The 21,805-nt window shown below is 41.7% G+C and overlaps 2 protein-coding genes across 14 annotated transcripts in view; one reads left to right on the top strand and one right to left on the bottom strand.

Annotated features, from left to right (window-relative positions):
• P4HA3 (prolyl 4-hydroxylase subunit alpha 3) overlaps positions 1-21,805 on the bottom strand; it is a 119,228-nt gene that overhangs the window by 54,266 nt on the left and 43,157 nt on the right. The window contains exon 14 of one of the 8 annotated variants that reach the window (XM_073808476.1): positions 20,667-21,148. The exons of 6 other annotated variants lie outside the window; for them this stretch is intronic. In XM_073808476.1, coding sequence (XP_073664577.1) covers positions 21,143-21,148 — 6 coding nt within the window. In that variant the 3' untranslated portion in view covers positions 20,667-21,142. Of the gene's footprint in view, positions 1-20,666; positions 21,149-21,805 lie in introns of those variants that run through there. One more of the 8 variants, XR_012333423.1, reaches the window with a different exon arrangement.
• PPME1 (protein phosphatase methylesterase 1) overlaps positions 1-21,805 on the top strand; it is a 103,501-nt gene that overhangs the window by 59,659 nt on the left and 22,037 nt on the right. For 4 of the 6 annotated variants that reach the window (XM_073808483.1, XM_073808484.1, XM_073808479.1 and 1 more), the window contains 5 exons: positions 2,247-2,370; positions 8,418-8,547; positions 9,448-9,492; positions 13,511-13,575; positions 14,201-14,268. In XM_073808483.1, coding sequence (XP_073664584.1) covers positions 2,247-2,370; positions 8,418-8,547; positions 9,448-9,492; positions 13,511-13,575; positions 14,201-14,268 — 432 coding nt within the window. Of the gene's footprint in view, positions 1-2,246; positions 2,371-8,417; positions 8,548-9,447; positions 9,493-13,510; positions 13,576-14,200; positions 14,269-15,615; positions 16,841-19,451; positions 19,993-21,805 lie in introns of those variants that run through there. The other 2 variants (XM_073808482.1, XM_073808480.1) reach the window with 2 other exon arrangements.

The raw sequence follows: 21,805 nt of genomic DNA, 5'->3' as shown, positions 1-21,805 counted from the left end.
TTTTTTTTCCTGGGAATTTATTTATTGCGGAAACCTAGTTGTTTGCCCTTTAGAACTTCCCACAATCTAGATTTGCTGATTGATTCCTCAAGGTGTAATTTAACATGTTCCTTTATTCCCTGTATTTTCTGTAAATTGTTAGATCAGAGGTTTGATCAATCTTAGGTTTGTTTGTTGTTATTTTGGTTTATTTGTTTGCAAGTATAGGTGATATCGTATACTGCAATCAGGAGGCACATAATGGTCTGGTTGTCTCTTTTATTTTTTTAATGTTAGTAGCCATTGATGATCACTACCTAGATTCATTCATTCATTCATTTGCACTATCTCATTTAATCCTTACCATACCTCTTCAAGGTAACTATCATTTTATAGGGGAGGAAATGGAAGTTCAGAAAGGTAAAGTGACTTTCCCGGGATCACTAGCTAATGAATGATAGAGCTCATATTCAAATTCCCGTGTATTTGACTTCAAGGGAAAGGGAAAAGGGAAAGGAAAAGGAAAAAAGCGAAAGGGAAAAAGGGAAAGGGAAATTTGCGTAGTAATATCTGGCAGGCACAATGCAGAGGTTTTAAATAAGCTGTGAGGCTGCTCACTTTTCAATGCTTAAATATTTTGAGATCTGACTTGTCTAAGCAGTGGTAAAGCATTTTGAAAGGGAGTTAATTTACATGGCTTGTATGCAGGTAGTTTGCTGATTTGTAAATTTTTACTTCACGTGCTGTTTTCTCTAAATAGGTAAACCTATGTATGTAAGAGTCTGTGTGTTTTAATTGTGACATAGATATTCGCTGGAACCTTCTTGCCCTTCTTGATCTAGGTATAATTCTCTTGAACCTCTCATTCCACTCCCAAAGCACATGTTGTTTCTTTGATACTTTGACCTAGACGTGAAACTTGACACCCTAAGTTCCTAAGAAAACCCCCACTTAACAAAACACTTGTGAACATACAGGCCACTGAAGGTTTGATAGAGGAGACCGAGAAGGAGAAGTTACTCTTAAAAATCCACCACTGAAGCTTGACTGACCGTTGAATTTATCCCAGTCTCTTTTTGTCTTGCTTGTTCTCTCTCCTTTCCTCCTTTCTCTCTCCCTTTTCAAGGGCAAAATAACATTACCATGCAGAGCAGACCTTGGCCCTAGCTGCTGCATAGGCTGTTGAGGTTTTACCTTTAACACTTGTCAATGTATTTTTTTCCGAGTTCTCTTTAAAAGGAATTATGGTACCAGCTGTTCCTATAATAATTTTTCTACCTAATTACATAATAGAGATAATATTTTTAGATGAAAAACAACAATAATTGGTTGCATCAGATGTGTTGATGTCTAAGGTTTATCTGGCCCTGGTTATTGTTTTTTTAATCTATTTTTTATTAATTAATTAATTTATTTTTATTTTTGGCTGCATTGGGTCTTCATTGCTGCCCACGGGCTTTCTCTAGTTGCATTGAGCAAGGGCTACTCTTCGTTGTGGTGCGCGGGCTTCTCATTGCGGTGGCTTCTCATTGCAGAGCATGGTCTTCAGTAGTTGCAGCACGCAGGCTCAGCAGTTGTGGCTCGCAGGCTCTAGAGCGCAGGTTCAGTAGTTGTGGTGCATGGGCCTAGTTGCTCCGTGGCATGTGTGATCTTTCCCGGACCAGGGCTCAAGCCCATGTCCCCTGCATTGGCAGGCAGACTCTCAACCACTACACCACCAGTGGCCCTGGTTACTGTAATTGCCAGTTTCTGTCAGCTTATTAAAAGTGGAGGCCCTTTACCAATCTGTTTAAGCCTTGTTCTACTACAGGCAGGGTACAGTAGAAAAGCACTATGCTTTAGAGTTAATTGGGCCTGGATCTGCCTCCCAGGCTTATCCACTCATGAGCTAGGTGATCCTGGACAATTTTTTTAACTCTTCAGAGCTACTTTATGGGATTGCTATGAGGATTATATAAGATAACGCCAATAAAACTCTTGTCACCATGCCTCAGGAAATGGTTACTCCCTTCTGTGGGTCAGTATTGCTGCAGGAACTGGGAACCAGCCCTTGGAGTATAGTCAAACATTGGTGATGACTTCCACAGTCCTGGTCAACTTTTGTACATTTTAAAATGCACGTTTTTCACACCCTCCTTCTCCCAGGAGCACTGTTAAGTTTAAACTAATATTTGATTATAAAAGGCCATAAATATCAGCATCTCTAAGGTAATTTGTGTGTAGAAGAGAGGTGTGTGATAACACTTTTTTTTTTTAAAAAAACATAGGTGTGAAGGAATTACAAGTCCAGAAGGCTCCAAATCTATAGTAGAAGGAATCATAGAGGAAGAAGAAGAAGACGAAGAAAGAAGTGAGTCAGTAAACAAAAGGAAAAAGGAAGATGACATGGAGGTGGGTGAAAGCCTGAATACACCTGGAAGGATGGGTTAGGGAATGGTTCAAAAGTGTGTAAGGTGCGAAAGGGAGGTAACATTGTTCTTTTTGTCCATCGTTAGATATTTTAGGAGACGAAGATACCATCGTAATAGATACTTAGATTAACTGTAAGATATAAAGCACTGTTGATGGCTCTGACAAATTGGAACATAAAACTTACAGTACTACCCTACCCTCAAGCAGACTGCTTTCTCATCAGGCCCTTTCTCACCTCTGTACTTCTGTTCCTGTGATTTATCTCATGAGAAAATCCCATTTCGTACCAGTCTACCCTAAACTTATCCAGATCCTTCCCATCTTTCAAGGTGTATCTCCTTGGGGAAGCTTTCTGACCCCAGTTTATATTAGTCTCTCTGCAGTACAGGACTGAGAGCCTGTAGGACACACCTTAGCACTTGCTTTTCTGAAGTTGTGACCAAGTCATAGAACTGATTTTCATAAGCCACATTCAAAATATTATGGTTTTCTTATAGTCATCCCTAGAATGCAGATTCAGTGTCCTCTAATAACATAAGAATTGTCTCCCAACAAAAATATCCTATGTATTTTGAGGGCAGGAACTGATGTTCTGTGTGAATTTCCTTCAGCGTATAGCTCAGGGTTGTGTGCATAGTGAGTGTTCTGTGAGAACTTGCTGAGCAACTGATTTGAGGACACCAGTGGGAAGGGGTGCTTTTTCTGGGAAATGATGAGTGAGTGTGAGCCATAGACTTTCTGGGATGGATTATGAATATCTTACTAATGACAGGGAATTAGTAAGATGTTACTAATCTTACTTATGTATACTTGGTGTATACCACATATTCCTTTGCATTTGGAGATGCTAGTGTTAGCAAGGAAGAGGGTGCATTTTTTTTAAACAGTATTTTTAATTTAATGAGGATCTTCTTGTCATCCTTAAGATCAATGAATAATACTTTGTACCTCTTTGGAGTTTACAAAATTATAAATAATGCATGATCAGTTTGCCCTCCAACACTCTGTGAGACGAGGGGAGACCTTTTCTCACATGTTAACACTATAGAAACTGAGACTCAGAGATGAAGAGATTTGTTCAGGGTAATCAATTAGTGTTTAGTAGATTTGAGACTGATACAAACTATCAGTTACGTTTTACCTTTTATGTGCTAGGATCTATACTGAATGCTTCACATTAATATCTCTAGTTCTCATTTTGCCTCTGCATTGTAGATATTAACACTGTTTTACAACTCAGATGCAGATACTTGCTTATGGTCACATATAAATGTTAGTGCTAAAACACATCTAGATCCTCTGATTTTTAATTCCAACTCATTTTTTCCTTATAATTTTTTATAGGGCCTATTGTATGGGGTTTTATGAACTCCAGCAGTTTTGTTAGGAGGACAAACTGAGGCATATCAGTCAATGAGGAGCATAGCTAAACAGTCTCCACCTGAGGAAGGACACAGAGAAACTCTAGTAGTCAACAACTTCTTGCAACTAGTAGATAAGTCCTGGAGATCTGATGCACAGCACAGTAATTATAGGCAACAATACTGTATTATAAACTTCAAAGTTGCTAAGACACTAGATCTTAATTGTTCCCACCACAAAAAAATGATAATTATATGACATGTTAGAGGTGTTAGGTAACACTGTGGTGGTAATCATATTGCAATATATAAATGTATCAGATCAACATGTTGTACACTGTAAACTTAAACAATGTTGTATGTCAGTTATATCTCAAAGGAAAAATAAATTAAAATGATGGAGAAAATGTTAATAATGCCAATTAAACTTAACAACAACAGCACAAAAAACCGGGCAAAGCTTCATAGGGGCATCTCTGTTTAGCACAATATAAAAAGTTGTGTTTCAAATGACCCTGAGGCACACATAAGAGGTCAGTTGCATCCACTCTGCTCTGTAAAAGAAAACAAGCTATACATTTTTATTGGGGATGGGGAGAATCTAATACAAAATGGTTAAAATACAGAAAAGAAAGGGAAAACATTTAAGCTTTGATCCTTAAAGGAATAAACTTCACTTGTCCAGGAGATATTCCTTTATGCATAAATCTCTCTTTTTCGGACTGCTTTATTGAAAGGTAACTCATCCAAAGTATACCATTCAGTGATTTTTAGTACAGTCACAGTTGTGCAACCATCACAACAATCTAATCTTAGAACATTTTCGTCACTTTTAAAAGAAATGTCTTACTCATTTGCAGTCATTTTCCATTTCTCTCCATCCTTTCCAGATCTAGGCAATCACTAATCTACTTTCCGTCTCCACAGATTTGCCTAATCTGAGCATTTAATATAAGTGGAATTATGCAGTATGTGATCTTCCATGACTTCCATTCCATCGCATAATGTTTTCCAGGTTCATTCTGTTGTAGCATGTATCAGTACTTCATTCCTATTTATGGCTGAATAATATTCCATTGTATAGATAGACCTTTTTTTTCAGATTTATTGAGGTATAATTGCCAATTAAAATTGTAAGATATTTAAAGTGTACAATGTGATGAACAGATGCATTGTGAAAGGATACTCCTCAATGAGTTAACACATCCATCACCTCACAGATTTACCTTTTTTGTGTGTGTTTTTGAGGACATTTAAGTTTACTCTTAGCAGATTTCAGTTATACAATACGTTATTGTCAACTACAGTCACTATAATTGTGTTTTATATTAATTAGATCCTCAGACCTTTTTCATCTTATAATTGAAAGTTTATACCCTTTTACCAACTTCTATCTATTCTTCTACCTTCCAGCCCCTGGCCTGGTAACCACTTTTTTTTTTTTTTTTTTTTTTGCGGTATGCAGGCCTCTCACTGTTGTGGCCTCTCCCGTTGCGGAGCACAGGCTCCGGACACGCAGGCTCAGCAGCCATGGCTCACGGGCCCAGCTGCTCCGTGGCATGTGGGATCTTCCCGGACCGGGACATGAACCCGTGTCCCCTGCATTGGCAGGCGGACTCTCAACCACTGCGCCACCAGGGAAGCCACTGGTAACCACTTTGATAGACCACACTTTTAATCCATTCATCAGTTAATGGATATGTGGGTTATTTCCACTTTTTGTCTATTAGGAATAATGCTGATATAAACATTCAAGTACAAATTTTTGCGTGGGCATAGGTTTTTATTCTCTGTGAGTTTTTATTCCTGTGAGTGGAATTGCTGGATGGTAACTCATTTGAGGAACAGCCATTCTGTTTTCCAGAGTGCCTGCATCATTTCATATTCGCAGCAGCAGTGTATGAGGGATCCAGTTTTTCTGTATCCTTGCCAGCACTTGTTACTGTCTTTCTTTTTGATTATAGCCATCCTAGTATGAAGTGGAATCTCATATCTGTGGTTTTGATTTACATTTTTCTAATGACTATTGATGTTGAGCATGTTTTCATGTGCTTATTGGCCATTTATGTATCTTCTCTGGAGAAATATCTCCTCATATCTTTTGCCCATTTTTAAATAGGGTTATTTGTCTTTTTATTATTGAGTTGTATTTGCGGATGAAATCTAGTATGCATTTGGGAGCAGCTTGTGAGATTATGCTGTCTCTGTGGAGCTGATCTCTTATAAATGACTCATAAATGGGAAGCACTGCATGCAGTAGGACAGGCTGAGGTTCCAAGTTGAAATGACAATTAGTGTTCATTTCAAAGTGTCCTGTGTCTGGAAAATATTAATAGAAGAGAATAGAATGAGTTGTTTAGTGAGATCTAGAAGATCCAAGTTTCCTGACTCCCCATCCAGTGATCTTTTTTTTAAAATTGTGGTAAAAAACACACACAACATAAAATTTACCATCTTAACCATTTTAAAGTGTATAGTTCAGTAATATTAAATATATTCACACTGTTGTGCAACCAGTTTCCAGAATTTTCTTATCTTGCAAAACTGAAACTCTGTACCCATTAAACAACAACTCCCCTTTCCCGCTTCCCCCAACCCCTAATAATCACCATTCTACTTTCTGTTTCTGTGAATTTCACTATAGATACCTCATATAAGTGGACTCATATAGCATTTGTGATCATTAATGATCAATGCAAATCAAATCAAATGCAAATCAAAACCATAAATATCACTTTGTACCCATTAGGGTGGCTACTGCCAAAAAAACCCAAAATAACAAGTATTGGCAAGGACGTGGAGAAATTGGAACCATTGTGCACTATTGGTGGGATTACAAAATGGTACAATCACTATTAAACATGGTATGGCAGTTACTCAAAAAATTAAAAATAGAACTACGTTATGATCCAGCAATCTCACTTTTGGGTATATACCCAAAAGAAATGAAAGCAGGGTCTTGAATAGATATTTGCACACCCATGTTCACAGCAGCTGATCTCTTAATAATAAGTGCTGTTGGAACATCTTTTCATGTACTTATCGGCTGTTTGTACATCTTCTTTGGAGAAATGTCTGTTCAATTCCTATGCCCATTTTTAAATGAGGTTATTTGATTTTTTTGTTGTTGAGTTACAGGAATTCTTTTATGTCCTTTGGATATCAAATCCTTATGAGATACATGACTTGCAGATATTTTCTCCCATTCAGTGGTATGCCTTTTCACTCTATTGATTGAGTTCTTTGATGCACAAACGTTTTTAAGTTTGATATAGTCCATTTATCTATTTTTACTTTTGTTGCCTCTGCTTTTGGTTCCATAACCAAGAAATCATTGCTAAGTCCAATGTCGTGAAAAGTTTCATGATGCTTTCTTCTAGAACTTTTACAGTTGTAGGTTTTTATATTTAGGTTTTAATCCATTTGAGTTAATTTTTGTATATTGTCCAACTTCATTCTTTTGCTTATGGATATCCAGTTTCCCCAGCACCATTTGTTGAAAAGAGTGTCCTTTCTCCATTGAGTAGTCTCAGCATCCTTATCAAAGATCATTCGACTGTATATGTGAGAGTTTATTTCTGGGCTCTCGAAGTTTTTATTCCATTGCTCTATTTGTCTGTCTTTATATCATTACTATGCTGTTTTGATTACTGTAACTTTGTAATATATTTTGAAATCAGAGAGCATGAGTCCTCCAATTTTGTTCTTCTTTATTAAAATTGCTTTGGCTATTTGGGGTCCCTTGAGATTCTATATGAATTTTAGGATGAATTTTTCTATTTTTGCAAAAAATGCCATTGGGATTTTGATATTGTGTTAAATCTGCAGATCATTTGGGTAGTATGAACATCTTAATCATGTGGTGATCTTTAATACAATATATGCTGTCTCATGCTCACTTCTAGATTTTCATATTTTGGTTGATATGTGGTCATCTAATTATTTCAGTTATAATATTTCACAATTTTGATGCAGAGAAGTATAGAGAACCTTTTATTTGTTCAGCTTGTATTTGATGAGCGCATACTCTGTGCCATCTACTTTATATCGAGATTTAACAGATATTGACATTTTGTCATATTTGTGTCAGTTTTCCTTTTTTAAATTACCATTGCAGGAACATTATATCATTGTCATAAATAAAAATATAAGAAAACATGTTCTATGAACAAATCAACATATTTTCAGTTTTCCCTTCCAGTTCTTTCCCAAAGTGTACCATATTTTTCCACTAGTAATCCTAACTTAGATGACATGTTGTACTCTGCTTCTTTCACTTAATATTATATTGTAAGCATTTTTCATACTACAGTGTGTTTTTGTAGTTATTCTTCTGATGATGTGTTCTTTTTGCCAGATGAGTATAAGAAGCTCAGTCTTGGCCTTACCATTTACTAGGTTTGTGATCTTAAGAAAGTTTCCTAGGTTCATTGAAACTAATAGAAGTAAAAAGTAAACTTCTGATTATCTAAACATGGAAATTACAACAATAACCTATGTCACAAGGCTGTTATAAGGATTAAATGTATATTAAAATGTCAGGGACATGGTAAGCTCTTAATATGTGCTAGTTTCCTTCCCTTTCCTTTTCCCAGGGACCTAGTTTTTATCCTGTTCCTCCAGGGGTTGCCCTCAGAGACTCAAAACTTGCTCTTATTCCTCCAGACCAAGAAGGACCATCCTTACACTTGGAGAATTGAATTGGCAAAAACAGAAAAATACTGGGATGGCTGGTTCCGAGGCTTATCCAATCTCTTTCTTAGTTGTCCTATTCCGAAATTGCTGCTCCTGGCTGGTAAGTGTGTATGTGTTTTTATTAGTCAGCTTGGGCTGCCATAACAAAATACAATAGACTGGGTTGCTTAAACAACAGATTAATTTTCCCACAGTTCTAGAGGCTGGAAGTCTGAGATAAGGGTTCCAGACTGGTCGAGTTCTGCTAAGAGCTCTCTTACTGACTTGCAAACAACCACCTTTTCACTGTGTCCTTACATGGCAGAGAGAGCGAGAACAAGCTAGCTCTCTGCTGTTTATTCTTATAAGGACACTAATCCTGTCCTGTGAGGGCCCTACCCTTATGACCGCATTTAACCTTAATTACTTCCTCATTTAACCTTAATTACTTCCATATCTCCAAATATGGTCACATTGTGAATTAGGCCTTCATCATATAAATTTGGGGGGAACACAGTTGAGTCCCTAGCAGTGTATGTATATTGTCATCTCAGCATGTCTTTGTTAAAGCTATTTACCAAATGGGTAGCGACTTCCAAAGTGAAGTACAATCCTCACTCATTTGTGCCCTTTCTCCTCCCTTTGCCAAATCCCTAAACCTAACTAAATATAAGCATCCACCTGGGATGGCCAAATTCTTGCCTGGCCTCTACCTGGTCAAGCCCAAGTCCTTCTCCTTGAGTGGTATAAGGATATTCTGAGTATAATGGAAATTTGAAAAGTAAAACCCTATTTTCAGAAACCAGCTTAAACAAGCAAAGTGGTTATGGGGAACCTCAGCCTAGAAAGCTTCATGTGGTGAGAATATACCTTCAGGGAGTTAGGATTGGCATTAACATGAATTGAGAATGTCATCATGTTTACAACTCTAGCAATTTTTACTTCATTATTGAACAGCAAATCTTATTTCACACAGCTTTTTTCTAGCAAGCTACTTATGGATTCTCTTATTTTGTTCTAGGTGTTGATAGATTGGATAAAGATCTGACTATTGGCCAAATGCAAGGTAAGCTGTGAAGAAATTATGTTCCTAGGCATAAATTATGTTATGCCCTCTCTCCCCTGAGGGCAGAGAAATGGGCAGAGTCATGTGGAAATTTTCCATCTAAAAATGGGAATTATACTACGACATATGCCTCAGAGTTGTAAGGATTAAAGTGAGGCAATGTCTTTGAAAGGGGCATTATAAACTATAAAGTACTCTGTGTAAATATACATATTGTGAAAGATATTCTGAATACTGATCAGTATTTTTATTATTGTTCGAATTCTTAGGAAGGGGAAAGGTCCAAGATAACCCAGATAGAAAAAGGTTGAACTCTATTTAGAAGACAGCATAATGAGGTGGTAAAAGCAAGGGCTCTGAGAAATGCGTTTGAGTATTGCTTCCTTCCTGCTAATTTTTTTGACCTTGGGCAAGTTACTTGACCTGCCTTAGCTTTAGTTTTCTCGTTCTATAAAATGAGAAAATTGATGGCAACCTCACAAGGATTGTGAGGTATAATGAGTAGGAAAGTGACATGTTGTGCTTAGGTCCAGGTGTATTGGCTAGATGACTGTGGAGGTAGTGGAACAAATTTCATGGAAGCTTTTGGCTTTAGTACAGATGAAAGGCCTGGTGAAGGTGAAGTCAGTAGTCACTGGCAACTTTGGGTTATAGGAAGAAGAGGTGCTAACTCCAAGGCCAAGGTTTCAAGCTTAAGCAGATTCTGTTCTTGACCTTCCTTCTTTTCTACTTACTCTCCCTGGGCAATCTCATGGCTCTCATTTATACCCTGAGAACTCCCAAAACTAAACATCTGACTCATACCTCTCCATGTATCAAACCTGCAGGACATCTCTACTTGGATGTCTCATGGGCCCCTCAGACTGTTCCTTGAGCTGTCCTCAAGCTCTCCACAGAGAAGGGGGCTATTTTCCTTGATAATAGTTGTTCAAAGGCCTCTGAATGATTTACCAAACTCTGACCTTAGACCTTCATACCATACCCTTCCCTTCCCCCAACTACATAGTGTCCTGAGGCCTTGAGCAGGACCATGGGCTGGGACTATGTGATTTTTTTGGCACTGATGTTGGTAATTCTGTTTTATTTTTTAATTTATTTTCGGCTGCGTCAGGTCTTTGTTGCTGCACATGGGCTTTCTCTAGTTGCGGCGAGGGGGGCTACTCTTTGTTGTGGTGCATGGACTTCTCATTTCGTTGGCTTCTCTTGTTGCGGAGCACGGGCTCTAGGCATGCAGGCTTCAGTAGTTGTGGCATGTGGGCTCAGTTGTTGTGGCTCGTGGGCTCTAGAGCACAGGCTCAGTAGTTGTGGCGCACGGGCTTAGTTGCTCTGCGGCATGTGGGATCTTCCCGGACCAGGGCTCAAACCCCAGTCCCTTGCATTGGCAGGCGGATTCTTAACCACTGTGCCACCAGGGAAGTCCTGATGTTGGTTATTCTGAGCTTAGACATTTTTCCGTAAATTCAATTAAGCAAACCTTTTCTAAGCAAGAAAAGACCTGTGTAAGACCTGTGCTTGATGCTGGGCACACAGAAGAATCAGACATAGCTCTTGATACTATCTGAAAGCAGTTAATCTTGACTAGAATAGCATTTGGAATCAGTGTTGATCACCAGCCTTGGAAGCAGACAGTCCTGGGTTTGAATCACTCTTACTGGTTTTGTGGCCCGAGTGGATTGCTGACTTCCTTAATTCTGAGTTTCTTCATCTATCGAATGGAGATAATGAAATAATTCAATTGTGTGAGGTTTAAATGAGAAAATGTGGGTGAAGTAAAATAAATGATGGCTTCATTGTGTCCAGGAGGCACTCCTGATACCTCATTAAATCCCTCCTGTTACCCCAGTAAGGTTTATGCCAAGACCACCTTCTCTTTCAAAGCATCCCATGAGTATGTATAGAGAGTAATGACATCCATAAAACAAAAGGAAATGGCTAAATCACCACAGATTCCAAACCACAGCCTTCCCAGCACTGTTTAAACCAGCTGAATTAGTTACTGAATCCTAGAAATCCAGCACTCATTGATGGTGCAACTTAGGTGAATGATTTAGGCTCTCTGAACCTAAAGTTCCTCATCTGTAAGATTGGCGGGGAGGGGCTTCCCTGGTGGCACAGTGTTTAAGAATTCACCTGCCAGTGCAGGGGACATGGGTTCGAGCCCTGATCCTGGAAGATCTCACATGCCGTGGAGCAACTAAGCCCGTGTGCTACAACTACTGAGCCTGTGCTCTAGAGCCCACGAGCCACAACTGCTGAGCCCACATGCCACAACTACTGAAGCCTGCGCGCCTAGAGCCCGTGCTCCGCAACAAGAGAAGCCACCACAATGAGAAGCCCACGCACTGCAATGAAGAGTAGCAGCAACTAGAGAAAGCCCGCATGCAGCAACGAAGACCCGATGCAGACAAAAATAAATAAATAAAATAATATGGAGTTGGAAATATGCCCACCTCATAGAATAATTGTGAGGATTACCCATGATTATGTTATTTTATGTGTACTGGGTACAGCATTGTTAGTATGTGTGAGCTCTCCCTGATTCCTTATACCCACTCTTCCAAAGAGGAGTGAAAAATGCAGTCCCAGTCATCAAGGTTTGAGTTGTAAGTTTTATCAGGTTATTTGCTCAATAGTTCATTCATCTAAAACTTACTAAGCACTTATTTAATATCTAGCCCTGGGTTGGGCCCTATTAGGGATATAGAGCAAGTAATGATATTAGCCCTGTTCTTATAGAAATGACACACTCCTGGGGGGGCAAGCACCAGTGGCATATAGATATTAGTTTACAGAACAACAGGGGCACAAGCTGCTCTGTGTTTGGATCCATTAAATGCATTAACAGTAGTACATTAGGAGATACAGGGGAGAGGGGACTAGGCTGGAGCACCCAGCGGCAGCTTACTGCAGGAAGAGGGGCATAAGCAGGACCTTACTGGAGGGAATGGTCTTAGTTCCTCTGCTGACTAATTAAGTGGCCTTGGGCAAATCACTTCACTAATCAAGGCCTTGGTTTCATCATCTCAAAAAAGAATTTCAGTATTTGTCCTGCTTAATTTTATAGGGTAAATTTGAGAATCAACTTAAAAAATGGGTAGATGAGTATTTTGAAAAAAGATTTTAAAGCACTGTGTAACTGGGGTAAGAATCCCAGAATGTGATAGCCAGAAGGACTTCCAGAGCTTACTCCCTTATTCTGAGGCTCTGAGAGTCTGCTCTTTCTACCTGTGGGAGCTCTGGGTCCCGTATTCTTTAGTCTCCTTAGAGATCTTGCTTTATCAGTCATTTCTGTTCATTCTTAATAACTGTCACATTAGTTGTGAGCTTACAGTGTTCTACAGGACAGTGTGAGAAAGTGCCTAGTACCGTGTCTGGCACATAGTTAAGCACTCAAATGGTAACTTATTATTGTAATAATAAATCTCAAAGTCCTTAACATGGCCTACAAACCCCTTAATGGTATGGTCCCTGCTTACCTCTCCAGCCTCATTGTTAACTCTCATGAGCACCATGCCAAAGTTTTTCTTTTCAGGAGCAAATACCATTTCATCCTTCTTTCTTTGTGCAAGTTATTTTTTCTGTGTGGGAAGCCTTCCTGGATCCCTATTTGATTGCAAAGCCCCTCTTCTTGTGTTTTTCCAGTTCCATACTGTGTTTTTCCAGTTCCATATGCTCTGTGTTATCATAGGAACTACATGCTGCATTAAAATGTTGGTTTTTATGTTTTGCTCTCCCACTAGACTGTAGTGTATACAGGAACTGTTTCTATGTGTCTGGCCCAAAGTAAATGCATACTAAATAGGTGTAGAAAGAAAAAGTGAAGGGAAAATGATTTGCTCAAGGTTACAATTTCAAGTATTACCATCCTCCTCAAAGGCTAGGTGTAATTGGGTCCAGAGTATTGGCAGGGAGGGGATGGGGGATTCCTGGCCTCCTGGAGTGACCTGTGAGGCTGCAGAGATGGTAAGGAGAGGACCATTTTAGTCCCTGAGGTGGCTTTGGTTTGTATCTTCCCCAGGGAAGTTCCAGATGCAGGTCCTACCCCAGTGTGGCCATGCAGTCCATGAGGACGCTCCAGACAAGGTGAGTCTGGTGCTTGATGAATGTAAAAGGACAACGTGGAATAACTGTGGGTCTCACAGAAGATAGAACCAGCCTCTGAGTCAGCCTGTGTCGCCTGCAGCAGCTGCTGTGGGGCCTACACAGATGGGACTCCACCAGCTCCCCAGACCTCTCCCTGGCAGCTGCTTCTGGTCTTGGCTTTGTGTGTATGGGCTGAGGAGTTACTGGCACCCTGCTATTTCACCCAGGGCTCTATGGTTAAGATCTTAAGCTCTACTTCTCCATTGCCCCCGAAAGCCAGATGGTAGAAGGGATAATCGGGTAGAAACTGCTCCCTAAACCACAGTCACAGTTAGGAATTAATATGTGCTCCTCCTGTAGGAAAAAAGTGCTTTGTAACTCTAAGGGGATAAATAAGCCTTCACATCATTCCTCTTGACTTCTCTGGACCCATCCCTGGCAAAGGGTGGGGAGGAGTCTCCCAGCCCTGCCAGGATGCAGGTCCTTTTGATTTCAGGCTCCTCAGAACTGTAGGGCCCATGAGTCCACCAGAGAGCCTTACCTTCCAACAGAAGCCCACCAGACCTCCAAGGATGAACCCCGTTGCTACCCTTAACATGGCCTGGAACATCTCTCCCTTTTCCAGGTAGCTGAAGCTGTTGCCACTTTCCTGATTCGGCACAGGTTTGCAGAGCCCATCGGTGGATTCCAGTGGTAAGGAAGTACAAAGGTTTAAGGAGCCCAGCAGTGTTCCAACAAAGAGATATTTGCAAGGTTATAGGTATCTCTGCCTTACCCCTGCCTGGTTTAGGTCACCTTGCCTTTCTTCTTCCTCTTCAACACAGAGCCCAGCATGTGTGTTTCTGCAAAGCCATGGTTGGTTCTTTCCATGTGCTCTGGTTCAGTGAGTTGTTGCCTAGCTGACATTAAATGATGCCTAGTCCCCCACCCTCACTGTGATGCATACTTCTTCTTAAGATGCCCCTTCCTGTGGAGGCTGGGATGAGAATCCGTCCTTTTCTAGGCTCTCAGAGAAGTTCTATATGCCTTCTCCTGCCCTGCTGCCAAGGAAGGTGGGGCAGGTCTTGAGGCTGTGTAGAGATCCGGAGCAGGGATTCCAGCCCCAGCACTAGTAACATTTGGGTTGGGTAATCCTTTGTGGTGCGGGCTGTTCTGTGCACTGTAGCATGTTGGAACAACATCCCTGGCCTTTACGTACCAGAAGCCGGTAGCACCCCTGAACACACACAGCTGTGACAGGCAAACATGTTTCTAGATTTTACCAAGTGTCTCAAGAGAGGCAAAGTCATTCCCAGTTGAGAACCACTGGGTCTAGAGGAACAAGGATGCCCCTCATCCTAGGAAGCTCTCCGTGTGATTAGGCAGACATAATAGGTCTCTTTGTTGAGGAGGAGGAGGAAAAGAGGCATGGTGACCCAAACCACACGGTCCCGGCCCCACCTCAGGGAGCTCCCAGTCTTTGCTACAGTACAGGAGGCCCCTGATCCTCAGAGAGCCCACAGGCCTAATGAAGAGTCACACCTGCCAGTTGGGAAGTCTCTTATCTGATTTTGATGATGGTCTAGGGGAACTTGTTCCCCACCCTCAGGAAGTTTGAAGAAGAAAAAATGTTGAAGAAAAAGAAAGGGTTTCTGCATTAGAGAGTTCTGAATGCCAGGGCCTAGGAGGTGTGGATGACAGAGCAGGGTAGGCATTGGAAATGAGGACAGGAGCCTGGTACAGTGAGCCACACAAGTGATTCCCTTATGCCAAACCACCCCTCAAGCAGCTGACCATTGATGGATCCCAAGAATCAAAATAAAGACTTAGTTTCGCTTAATAAGCAGCGTTTGGGGCCCCTGGCCCATTTGGAGCTGTGGTCAAATCGGCAGTACCCTGAGAGCAGACCCTGTGTCTTGCCCTGGATGGGGCTGAGAAGAGGTGGGAGAGATCTACAAAGGCCTTGGTGATCATTAGGGAGGGTTTCCTGGATGAGACAGGGCAAGCAGGGGGAAAGCTAGTGACGGTCACATTGTTTTCCACTCTTTCTACTCTTCACAGTGTGTTTCCTGGCTGTTAGTGACCTGCTCTCCTTCCCTCCCTCAACACTGAGCTCTGTTGTAAATACATCGCACCAGAGGCCACTGTGATGCCGCTGTCTCCTCCTCACCATCCTGCCCGACCATGTGACACCGGCTCCCTATAGACGGGCATCCCCAGATGTACAAACCCTTTCGTGTATTCCTGCCGAAAGCATTGTTTTCCAGGGCCTTTGACCAACATTGGTCTCCCCAGTTTAAGGCTCCCCAGCTCTTATCCCTTCCCTGTTCAGGGGTAGCCCCTGCCTGTCCTCCCTGCCTTGCCTAGGGTGAAGCCTCCATCAGAACTGCCACCCTGGGCCCCTATTCCTGGCATTAGGCAATGCACCTGCGTCCATATGTTTCCCCAGGCTCAGGGACCTCCATTCCTTGAGATTGTTCTTGCCATGGTCCTGCCCTACCTCATGGGATGGACCACGTGCGGGATGGTCCTTATTTTTCCCTTTTAAATAAAATACCAGTCAGGTACCTTTTTATCCCCGTCTTACTATTCTAGGCTTGGAAGACCCAGGGGGGCCAGGATCTCATCCTTAGGTACAGGGGTGGGGGGTGGATAGCATCACAAGAAACCAGCCTGAAAATCAGGCCCGGCCAGTCCAAGCACATGGCCTCCCAACTGGGGAGGGCCCACGGTCCCACTCCCACATGTCTGGGCACCTTCCCTGGGCTGAGGCCAGGCTGCTCCAGGGGTCTCTTGAGCCCTCACCTGCCACAGGGCAACCCAGGTTGAATACAGCCCACGCACAAAGCCACAGGCTAAGGCCCGTGGAGTTGTTTTTAAGAATCAAATTGAACCATTTTCATAATTGGTCCCTGGAGGTGTGCAGAGTGCCCGCTTGCCTTTTCTAGACCCACAGCTTATCTTAGCCATTTGTGGTTTCCATGTTACTCTTCATAGAATCAGTGCAGCCCAGCATCCTCAATATTTGCCCTCTTCCAGCTGCCTCATCACAGCACTTCAGTCTCCCCCTGCTGCCCAGGCACGCCATTCCCAAGGGCAGGGAGGGGCAGTCTCCTGCAGCCCATCTTTTCTGTGACTGTCTTAGGTGATGCGTAGCCCCCTCCACCTTTCGACCCAACAACTTCCTATTCCTGTCCTGCTGCAGGGTCTGAAGTCTGGGACCTACTTTGTTTCTTTGTTATTTATGATCTTGTTTAAAGAAAATAAATCTCCTAACCTTTATCTATCTGGTCTTTATGGAGTTGTCCTTATTTCTGTTGATCTGGGGGCAGGGAACATTTCACTGGATTTAGTCACCATAGAGCACCAGAAAAACCTCTTTCCTGTAGCCTATCAACATCTTATGCTCCGCCTGCTTCCCAGATCCATAATTCCCAGTGGAATGGACAGAAGCAGCTTCCACTGCAGCCCGGGAGACCATATTCCAGTCCCATCTCTTCCAGTTATTTGGTGTGTTGACTTTGGCCCGGAACAGGACAGTCTGTACACTGTCCACATGACCTCAGGCACTCAGGGCTTTAAATCTGCCAACACCCAAACTTTGTCTACAACTTAGATATCTCCTGAACTCTGGATACTTCTAGAGTTACTAGATACCTAGATACTCTAGGTCCATCTACTTCTCCATATCTCCCAGATGTCCAAAAGCCACTCATTGACCATTCCTAAAACCGAACTCACCTTCCCCCTAAAACTTGTTCTTCCACCCACGTTTCCTAACTCAGTAGTGATAGATACCACCATCTCTCCACTTGACCAAACCAGGCAGCCAAAGTGCCCTAGATGGCACCCTCTCTTACATCCATATCCAGTCTACCACCAACCCCTGTCCATTCTCTGTTCTATGATGTCTCCTTTCCTTGCCTCAGCCCCTCCCCTGGTTATCCTCTACATACTGTTGGAGTCCTCTTCCTAGTAGGCTTTGGAGCCAGGCTGCCTAAATTAGAACCTAAGGCCCATCCCTTACTGGCTGTATGAGATAGCTACGTACTCTCTCTTTGTGCTACAGTTTCCTCATCGGAAAAATGGAGATCAATAGTATCTACCCCACAGAGTCTTGAGGACTATGCAAATTAATATAGGTTAAGTGGCTCTCTCAGTAACTGACACAGGGTAGGCACTGAATAAATAGTTCCTGTCATGTCAATCCCATATTATATTTAAGACCTTCTTTACTCAGAGTGGTTTGTGGGCCAGTAGCATCAGTATCATCTGGAAGCTTGTTAAAGATTTTGTCCCTACCCCAGACCTATTGAGTCGGTACTGATCTGCATTCCAACAGGCACATTAATCCTGAGAAGTTCTGGTTTAGATGTTCACTAAATATTTCTGAGTAAAGCATGAGCTCCCTAGCAGAGAAGAAAAGTGTCTTGTGTGTGATCTGCATCCTCTCACCAAGCCCTTTGGGGGTTGGGTGGGGAAAGGAGCGGGCCAAGGTCTCTTTGCTGGGCTGTGTGCACTCTGTGTACAGGGGGGCAGCATAGTCAAATGCACGGTTTTCAGGGACACACATCAGACACTTTTGTTCGCCAGGCAAGTCATAATAGTCATCAAAGTTGATCATCAGCTAATTCACTTTACACATATCTGTTTAATCCTCACGGCAACCCTATGAGGTAAGTGATGTTATGTTGCTTTTACAGGTAGGCATTGGGTCCAAATTTGTATAGCTCAGAAGTGGTGGCGTCAGAATTCAAACCTAGGTTGTTTCCTCTTCACGCTACCTCTTGGACAATATAGGGGACCCTGGTCAGAGTTCTTTTTGGTGAAGATACCTGGCAAGAGGATGATGACCAGCCTTGATGGATGGAGACTGAATGAAATGTTCATTGAGGTTTTTTTTTTTTTTTTTTTGGCGGTAACTGGGCCTCTCACTGTTGTGGCGTCTCCTGTTGCGGAGCACAGGCTCCGGGCGCACAGGCTCAGCGGCCATGGCTCACGGGCCTAGCCGCTCTGCGGCATGTGGGATCTTCCCAGACCGGGGCACGAACCCATGTCCCCTGCATCGGCAGGCAGACTCTTAACCACTGTGCCACCAGGGAAGCCCTCATTGAGCTTTGTATTAGATACTGTGCTAGTTACTTACATCTTTATCCTTTGTATCCTTGTGAAGTATGGGCATTATCCCCAGTTTATTTATTATTATTATTATTTTTAAGTTCACATAAATTATATTTTTAAGTTGAAGTATAGTTGATTTACAGCATTGTGTTTCAGGTGTACAGTAAAGTAACTTGGTTATACACACATGTATATGTATTCTTTTTCAGATTCTTTTCCATTATAGGTTATTACAAGATATTGAATATAGTTCCCTGTGCTATGCAGTAGGTCCTTGTTGTTTTCTATTTTACATATAGTAGTGTGTATCTGTTAATCCCTAACTCCTAATTTATCCCTCCCCACCCCCACCTTTCCCCTTTGGTAACACTAAATTTGTTTTCTATATCTGTGAGTCTATTTCTGTCTTGTAAATAAGTTCATTTGTATCATTTTCTTTTTTAGATTACACATATAAGTGATATCATATATTTGTCTTTGTCTGTCTGACTTAATGTGATAATATCTAGGTCCATCCATGTTGCTGCAAATGGCATTACTTCATTCCTTTTTTATGGCTAAGTAATATTCCATTGTATATACATACACACACACACACACACACACACATATATATATATATATATATATATATATATATATACACACCACATCTTTATACATTTATCTGCTGATGGACATTTAGGTTGCTTCCATATCTTGGCTATTGTAAATAGCGCTGCAGTGAACATTGGGGTGCATATATCTTTTCGAATTAGAGTTTTTGTCTTTTCCAGATACATGCCCAGGAGTGGATCGCTGGATCATATGGTAACTCCATTTTTAGTTTTTTAAGGAACCTCCATACTGTCTTCCATAGTGGCTGTACCAATTTACATTCCTACCAACAATGTAAGAGGGTTCCTTTTTCCCCACACCCTCTCCAGCATTTATTATTTGTAGACTTTTTGATGATGGCCATTCCGACCGGTGTGAGGTGATACCTCACTGTAGTTTTGATTTGTATTTCTCGAATAGTTAGTGACCTTGAGCATCTTTCCATGTGCCTGTTGGCCATCTGTATGTCTTCTTTGGAGAAATGTCTATTTAGATTTTCTGTCCATTTGTGGATTGGGTTGTGTGTTTTTTTGATATTGAGCTCTATGAGCTGTTTGTATATTTTGAAAATCCCTTGTCGGTTGCATTGTTTGCAAATATTTTCCCCATTCCATAGGTTGTCTTTTCCTTTTGTTTATGGTTTCCTTTGTTGTGCAAAAGCTTTTAAGTTTAATTAGGTCCCATTTTATTTTATTTTTAATAAATTTATTTATTTATTTTTGGCTGCGTTGGGTCTTTGTTGCCGCGCGTGGGCTTTCTATAGTTGCCGTGAGCAGGAGCTACTCTCGTTGAGGTGTGTGGGCTTCTCATTGCGGTGGCTTCTCTTGTTGCGGAGCATGGTCTCTCTGCGCACGGGCTTCAGTAGTTGCGGCACGCAGGCTCAGTAGTTGTGGCTCACAGGCTCTAGAGCACAGGCTCAGTAGTTGTGGCGCATAGGCTTAGTTGCTCCGCGGCATGTGGCATCTTCCCGGACCAGGGATCAAACCCATGTCCCCTGCATTGGCAGGCGGATTCTTAACCACTGTGCCACCAGGGAAGCCCCATTTTTTTATTTTTGCTTTTATTTCCATTACTCTAGGAGACAGATCCAAAAAAATATTGCTGTAATTTATGTCAAAGAGTGTTCTATGTTTTCCTACAGGAGTTTTATAGTATCTGGTCTTACATTTAGGTCTTTAATCCATTTTGAGTTTATCTTATTAGGTCTTTAATCCATTTTGAGGTGTTAGAGAATGTTCTAATTTCAATCTTTTACATGTAGGTGTCCAGTATTTACCCAATTTAAAGGCAAGGAAAATTTTTTTTAACATCTTTATTGGAGTATAATTGCTTTACAATGGTGTGTTAGTTTCTGCTTTGTAACAAAGTGAATCATTTATACATATACATATATCCCCATATCTCCTCCCTCTAAGGCAAGGAAATTGAATTTCAGAGATGTGAAATGATTTGCCCACAGACATGGCTAGGAGATGGCAGCATCTTTGAGTGGTCCACTATACCCCAGCAGAGAAGGGACCATTCATATGTTCACATAACGTATCTTTAAGGAGCACCTGCTATGTTCTGGATGTAACAACATCCTTGTGAAGCCTACAGATCAGCACTCCATACTCAGGAAGAAAATAAAGGAGACCCTTGGACCCTTTGAGTGAAGGAGTTCTACAAAGCCAGAAGGAACATATTTCGGTCAAACCAGGGGCCGTTCTGTCAGACACACACTTTAAGGAATGTCCAAGGAGAAATGTCCGAAAGGAGAAGGTAGGCAAATGGGTAGACACAGATCTAATGTTGAGGGCGGAGAATCTTGAGATTGAGAAGACTCAAAGGCATGAGGAGAGTTGGGCATGACTTGTGGTGTTATCCTCTTCTAAACCTGCAGTTATGAACATTTATTTGCTGATTAAGCAAACCTGAGCAGTTATTCTGTGCCAAGCCTCCAGTGGACTCTGGAGACAGAGATAAATAAATAATGAGACCCTTCAAATGAGCTCATAGTCTAGAGAGACCATTATAGAAACACTGCCCACATTGTATAAAGGGAAAGGGACAGGTAAACCTCTTTGGAAACAGGTCAGGGATGGTTTCACAAAGTAGGTAGCATCTGAGTTGAGCTTTGAAGCATCATCACAAAATGGAGGTGGAGAAAGAAGGGAAATACTTTGCAGGAAGAGGGGGCAGCGTACACAAGCCCAGGAGACTTGAAAGTCAGTCTGATACAGCTGGTAGATTAGTACAATTAGTATGGCTGGAGTAAAAGCTGTAACAGGAGAGGCTGCAGGAGGCAGGTCATAAAGGCCTTGAGTGGCAAGATGGAGAGTTGCCAGAAGTTAAGGAAAGTCACTCTGGTATCCATGTAGGTGGACTGGCAGGCACCAGACTAGAGGCAGGGAGAGCAGTAAAGAGGCAGTGGTAGTCTAGGTAAAAGGCAAAGGTATACTTAACTAGACAGTGGCTGCAGGGTGAGATAAGGAGAAAGGCTCCATATTTTAGAGATGGAATGAAAAAGACAAACTGATTTGGACAGTGAGGT

This window comes from Tursiops truncatus, chromosome 8, assembly GCF_011762595.2.
Source record: "Tursiops truncatus isolate mTurTru1 chromosome 8, mTurTru1.mat.Y, whole genome shotgun sequence".
Taxonomy (NCBI): Eukaryota; Metazoa; Chordata; class Mammalia; order Artiodactyla; family Delphinidae; genus Tursiops; species Tursiops truncatus.
The sequence above is the reverse complement of the archived record's forward strand: the minus strand, read 5'-3'. Positions and strand labels throughout refer to the sequence as shown.